At 50.8% G+C, this 5909-nt stretch overlaps 1 protein-coding gene across 1 annotated transcript; it reads right to left on the bottom strand.

The window, feature by feature from the left end:
• Window positions 1–2638: 2638 nt before the first annotated feature.
• LOC104530443 (serine/threonine-protein kinase SBK2-like) lies at window positions 2639–4624 on the bottom strand (the record flags this gene model as incomplete). Its single annotated transcript, XM_010175023.2, is given in 4 exon segments — window positions 2639–2800; window positions 2803–3216; window positions 3476–3678; window positions 4446–4624. Coding segments are annotated over 4 exon segments (958 nt in total), but the record flags the coding sequence as incomplete, so codon positions are not given.
• Window positions 4625–5909: the final 1285 nt, after the last annotated feature.

The raw sequence follows: 5909 nt of genomic DNA, 5'->3' as shown, positions 1-5909 counted from the left end.
TATCTGCCTTTGCTGGACATTTGACCACCTTGAGTGTCTGTCCCTCTTTAGCCATGCAAGGAGTCCATTAGCCTTCTTTGAGAAAATAACACAATGAGAACTCATGCAATCTTGTGTATCCTCTATGACTTGCAAAGTTTTTTCAGACATCTTTCTGTAAGGATGTCTTTTATTCCTCCATGTCCCTACCTGAATACATTTCTCCTGCCTGTAAAAAAGTGTATTTTGTTTGAATACTTACCAAGTTATCCAGATCTCTTTGAGTGGCCTGTTCCTCTTGGTGTTTATCACCCTATTCATCTTTGTGTCATCTGCAGGGTTTTACCTGCAGTGGTTTTGTATTTACTTTCAAACCATGGACGGAAATGTTGACCAGTTTTCATTCAACTATTGACCCCTACAGACACTAACCAAAGTCTTGCATTCAAAAAAGCCATGTTCCTATTCTTTAATTGTCTATCAGCAAGCATCTGTACCATACTTTCCATTATTTTTCAGTCCATAGTTTTCAGCTACCTGTCCTATAGATCCATTGGTTTTAGGGCTTTTCCACTTTAAATACAGGAATTGTGCTGGTACCTTAACACTCCTCTGCTATTCCTACAGTAATCAAACAGTGATTAAAAACAAATCTTAGCAGGCCAGAGTTGAGCAGCATTTATTATGTTATTGGGTAATGAAATATTCTAAGAGGTGGAAGCAAACAGAAGAAAATTGTATCTTGAGCAGGGTGAGCACAATGCTCATTGATAAGGAAGGTTGGGAACTTGGAACAAAGACACAAGGAATAAGAGATGTAGAGTGCAGGAAAAGTACAGAATAGTAGTATGGTGGTGATGTTGTTGAGAGAGGAATGAATGAAAGGTGTTTACCAGGTGATGGGTAGTAGAAAGGGAATGTTAGTGGGGAATGTAAGTAATGGTAAAATGCCAGTGGGTGAGAAAAAGCTGGAAAAAGAGAGCTGGAGGTTGGGGAACTACAGAAGAGTATGTGCAGGAAAGGATCTGAGGTGAAAGAAAAGCTGGGACACTAGAACCTATGGTGCTGGAACAGTGCATTTTTAGAAGTTCCGAAGCCACTGAGAATGGAAACTGAGCTGAGGATGTTTCCAGCAATAGGATCAGGCCAAAAGCTGGAAGAGCATAATCCTGGGGACTGGAAAGAAGTAGCAAAGTAAGAAGAGCTTCTAACACTTAGTTCTTTCCTTGCTACCTCTTTCCAGGATTAAAATGTGCACCTAGAAGGACATTGGGGGATTAGGAGAGGTGTGTTGCTGGGGAGAGGTTAAAGCGGTGGTAGGTAATGGGAGAAGGAAGGTCTTCTAGAGGGGTAACCAGGCATCTAAAAGAGTGTGGAGACATCTTCTTAGGACCTGAAGGCACTACAAGGGAGGAGGTGTGCTTGGGCTAGGGTTGGATAGCCTTGGAAATGGTTCCTTGGGACTGAAGGATTCAGGAGAATAGGAACAGGGAAGAAGTGGCAGTGGAGGTTTGTACAGAGAGGGGCTGGCTCTATGAGGAGTGAGCGGTCAGTTTGGAGGAGGATGAGGAGTGAGAGCAAGGCATTGGTGTATGACTGCTGTGGTTATTCTTACAGATAAATTTATCCAATCTGTGGTTACAGCTCGTCTGTTAGCCTTTCTCAGTGATGCCCAGGCCGACCACCCTCACAGTGCTACTGTCTTCTCAGCTGAATCATACATACAGATATTCGTGGCAGTGAGCTCACCTTTCCACTTGCACCTAAGCCACCTGAGGAGGGAGAGGAGTGAATTTAGCAGGACTGTTGGTGTTTGCAGAAGGCCATTTTCCTGAGTGATGGGAACTAGAGTGGGACACTTGTGCAAACTGACGCTGAGACTCCTGCTGCTAACAACCCTCCTCACAGAAGAGCCCGTCTGTCACCTAGTCCTGAATACAAGGAAATGGGAAGAAATGAATGACAGTGGGCAGCTTACAATGTGCAATTTTCTGTGGCTTTCTCCAACACCCCACGTCCATGGCTCCTACCACCTTCTAAATGCCGTCATCACTCCCCAGATAACATCTGCAGCCACCATGCTGGGGGGTCCCCAGCACCTGTACCCCCCTGGCCTGAAGCCACCCTTCAAGAGTCCTGGTGGAGGCCCAGGCAGCTTCCAGGGGTGGCCCCTGCCTTGCGCAGGTTGTCCTGAGATGGCCGCAGGCTCTGTCATGCCCCTGCTCTCCCACAGCAAATAGGGCCCCACAGGCATTTTATTATGAGGGAAAAAAGAGTCACATACAGAAACACAAAAGTAAATATTTTCTCTATTTTGAGACAAGTCGGGTTCTGCAGCCCCTAGAAAACACCCTGGAGTCCCTGTGGCCAGGAGGCGAATGGGTGCTTCACACACAGACAGTCGTTTCCAAGAGAAAGGAGTCTTTTCAAAAGAGGGTTTTTAAGTCCCAAGGAAACACAAGGAGGGGGCACTGGGCAGCACTGAGCCATGAGGTGAGGACCATCAGATGGAGAAGGAGCTTGGCTCCGTGGCAGCAGGAACAGGACTGCAGAGAAGTTGCTCTCACGGCCTCTCACACCCAGGCCACTGTGGTGCCCCAGACTCTGAAGCCCCTCACAGGGTGAGACCCACCTTCCCTCCCCCCATGGGGAGTGGGCTCTAGGGTTTCACCGCAGCCTCCTCGCTGTGCCCGTCCTCCAGCCGCCAAGGGCAATCGACGTAGCGCAACGCCCCGCTGACGGGGCTGCGCTTGGCGGGATCTAGGGCCAGCAGGCTCCGCAGCATTAGGGCAGCCTCAGCCGTCAGGCGTTTCCCGTTTGCCTGTGGGGGGGCAGGCCCTCCCCCAGGCCAGTCTGCTGCCACAGCATGAAGTCCTCAAAGAAAGGGTCATCTGGCAGGCTCTGCTCCCAGGGGAAGTAGCCAGTCAGCAGGCAGAAGAGCAGCACGCCAAAGGCCCAGGCATCCAAGCTGGTGTCGATGGGCACCCCCTGGGCATCAGCGGTGTTGCTCAGCTCGGGGGCTGTGTAGGGGATTACCCCGGCCACCAGCTTGAGCTTGGTACCTTTGGGCCGCGTAAGCCCAAAGTCAGTCAGCTTGATGCGCCGGCACTCGGGATCAAAAAGCAGCACGTTCTCAGGCTTCACATCACGGTACACGAGCCCTCGGCTGTGGATGAACTCCAGTGCACTCACGAGCTGCATGGCACAGTGCTTTGCAGCTGGCTCAGGAATCCCATCCTGTGCAGGGAGAGAGACAGGCAGTCCAGCACGTGCAGGGCACCTCAGCAGCCTGGACAGCTGGGCTCTCACTCACTCTGCTCTTCCCCAGGGAAGACCCTTGCATTTCTGGTCTTGAAAGCCTGAAGCTGTCTCAACGCTGTAGACCCCAGAGAGACCCACAGCCCATTGCCTTTATCTCCTGCTCTCCAACCCAGCCAGCCTGCACAGGAGCCAAATGCTACAGACCCATTCCCCATGGCATTGTAGCAGCACTTACTCGGGGTTTGATGATAGAGATGAGGTCTTTGTGCAGTGCTGGTTCGTAGAGGAAGCCATAGTATTGGCTGGACTCAATAGCAATTCCAAACATGCTGATGATGGCAGGGTGGGTGGCGAGGGAGAGTGCCACGCAATACTCATACAGGAAGGTATGCAGCTTGGTACTGGCTTTGGGTAGCAGCTTGAGAGCCATTGGAGTCCCTGGGGGTGGAGAGAGTGGGTTAGACTCCCCCAAAAGCCACTCACAGCAAGGCCAGACAGAGAGGGTACTGAGCAGCCATGGGTCCAGACACTCACAGCCACAGGGAGGTCTCTGGCTGGAAGCTTTGTGTGGATATATCCTTTGGACACCAAATCTGGGAGCAGGCACTGCTGCTGGTGTGAGTTTTGAGCCAGTCAGTCCGTGCACAGGAGCACTGGGCAGAGCAAGGGAAATTCAGGCTATGTGGGCCCATCAGTCTGAGCTGGGACTACTGGGGAAGAGTAGTGTCAGGGCCCTGTGGGCACTCATAGACCTCAACAGCCTTGGCCAGCCCTACTTAGAACCTCTGTTCACACCCTCTGTCCATGGGCCTTAGGGCAACAACTAAGCTCAGGCGTGGGGCTTCACTCCCTGCCTGAGCTATGTGGTGGGAGTGCTGGTCTCCAGCTATATCATATCCATGCTAGTGCCCAGCTGTGAACTCTATTGATCCCGGCTTGTGGATTGACTTCCCAGCTTGACTTTGCACCAGCCTCATCACTATAACCTTGCCTGATGTTCTGGCCTGCTCCCTGGCATCACCTGCTCCCTGGCTGGGTGCAGTGGGATGGTCCCTAGCTGGGGAGGTCCCTGTCCTGACAGTCTCCCTGGGGACCCCCCACCATGCCTCGTGCCTCACCCCAAGGAGCCACCAGCCCACCCGGCATCCAGACTAGCAGAAAGGAAGCAAGACAAAGTAGCTCATAGGGTGCATTCAGTTCCTTACCTCTCTGTCTGTGGGTCACTAGCATCACATGGCCATACTTGCCCCTGCCCAGCTCCCGAATAACTTCATAGTGCTCGGCCACCTCGGTGCGCACCAGGCTCTGAGCTGTGATCTCCAGGAGCTCGTCTAGCACAGTTGGTGGCTGCTGCCGCAGCTGAGCTTTCAGCCATTTCTGAGTGCTGCAGAAACACCACAGCCCGTCAAGAACATCACAATGTACACAGAGAAAAACAGATCAGACACATGCAAACCGTGCCATGGCAGGGGATATTTCCACCACTTGGAGCCTGAGCACTCTTGCAGCTGTGCAAGAGTTGAGCTTGTGTTTTTCTACAGTACAACTCTGTAGGGGCAAAGCCCCTCACTGTATAAAAGATCCCTGTATCGAAGGGAACCTCCCTCAGCCCTCTAATCCTTTCTGGCCTCCAGACAGATGCTTGACTCTCTTTAGTTGTAGTCCCTGGGGCCTCTCCTTTCAAAGACCTGGATCACCTTTCTGTGTCAGCTGTGCTAAAGCTTGGTCTTCCAGGCCTGCTCTTATTCTAGTCTCCAAGGTGTTAGGCAACAAGCAAAACATTAACACAGTCCCAGATTATAAAGTATGACCCAGTCCTCTTGCTCTCCTTAGCCTACTGCAGCAAGACTGTGTCTCTCTACTCAGAAACCCACCCCTACTGCATATTGAAGAAGGTCCTTGAGGTAGCAACAGAAACAGACTTGCCCCTTAGGCAGAGTGACAAAAAAAGGATTACTAGTCAGAGGCAGTGTGCTCCAAGCAAGCCAAAGGGAGCGCAGTACCTCACACGCCCACTGACATTTCTGACCCAAAGTCACTCATCTGTGCAGCCAAGAAACTTAGGCAGGAAGGAAGCTCAGACATCAATGACATTTTGAGCTACAGCCACCTGCTTCAGACCCATTTCAGAGAAATGCTTTTTCAGTCCCCTCCAGACAGCTACAAGGCAGCCTTTTGAGGCACCTGTGGCAGCACTATCCCTGTGCTCTGAATACAGGCACCTTGGGCCTGGGAACCCCTCCTGGCTTTGGAGCAAGATCACAGTCATAGGATGGTTGAAGTCAGAAGGTACCTCTGGAGATCACCTAGTGTGACCTCCTGCACAGAGGAAGGATAACTAGAGCAGGTTGCTCAGGACTGTGTCCAGTCCAGTTTTGAATATCTTCAAGGATGGAGACTCCACAACTGCTCTGGGCAACTTGTTCCAGTGTTTGATCACCTTTATGGTAAAAAAAAAAAAAAGTTTTTTCTCCTGGTTAAATAGAAATTCTGTGTTTTGGGCCCACTGCCTCTTGTCTTGTCACCCAATATCACTAAGAAGATGGGCTGTGTCTTTTTTACAGGTATTTATACACATTGATAAGATGATCCTCTTGAGCTTTCTCCTCTTGAGTCTAAACAAGTCCTAGCTCTCTTAGTCTCTCCTCATATGAGAGATGCTCCAGTAT

Source organism: Antrostomus carolinensis, unplaced genomic scaffold (genome assembly GCF_000700745.2).
Source record: "Antrostomus carolinensis isolate BGI_N321 unplaced genomic scaffold, ASM70074v2 scaffold28469, whole genome shotgun sequence".
NCBI lineage: Eukaryota > Metazoa > Chordata > Aves > Caprimulgiformes > Caprimulgidae > Antrostomus > Antrostomus carolinensis.
Note: the sequence above shows the minus strand (reverse complement) of the source record. Positions and strands in the feature narration are given on the sequence as shown.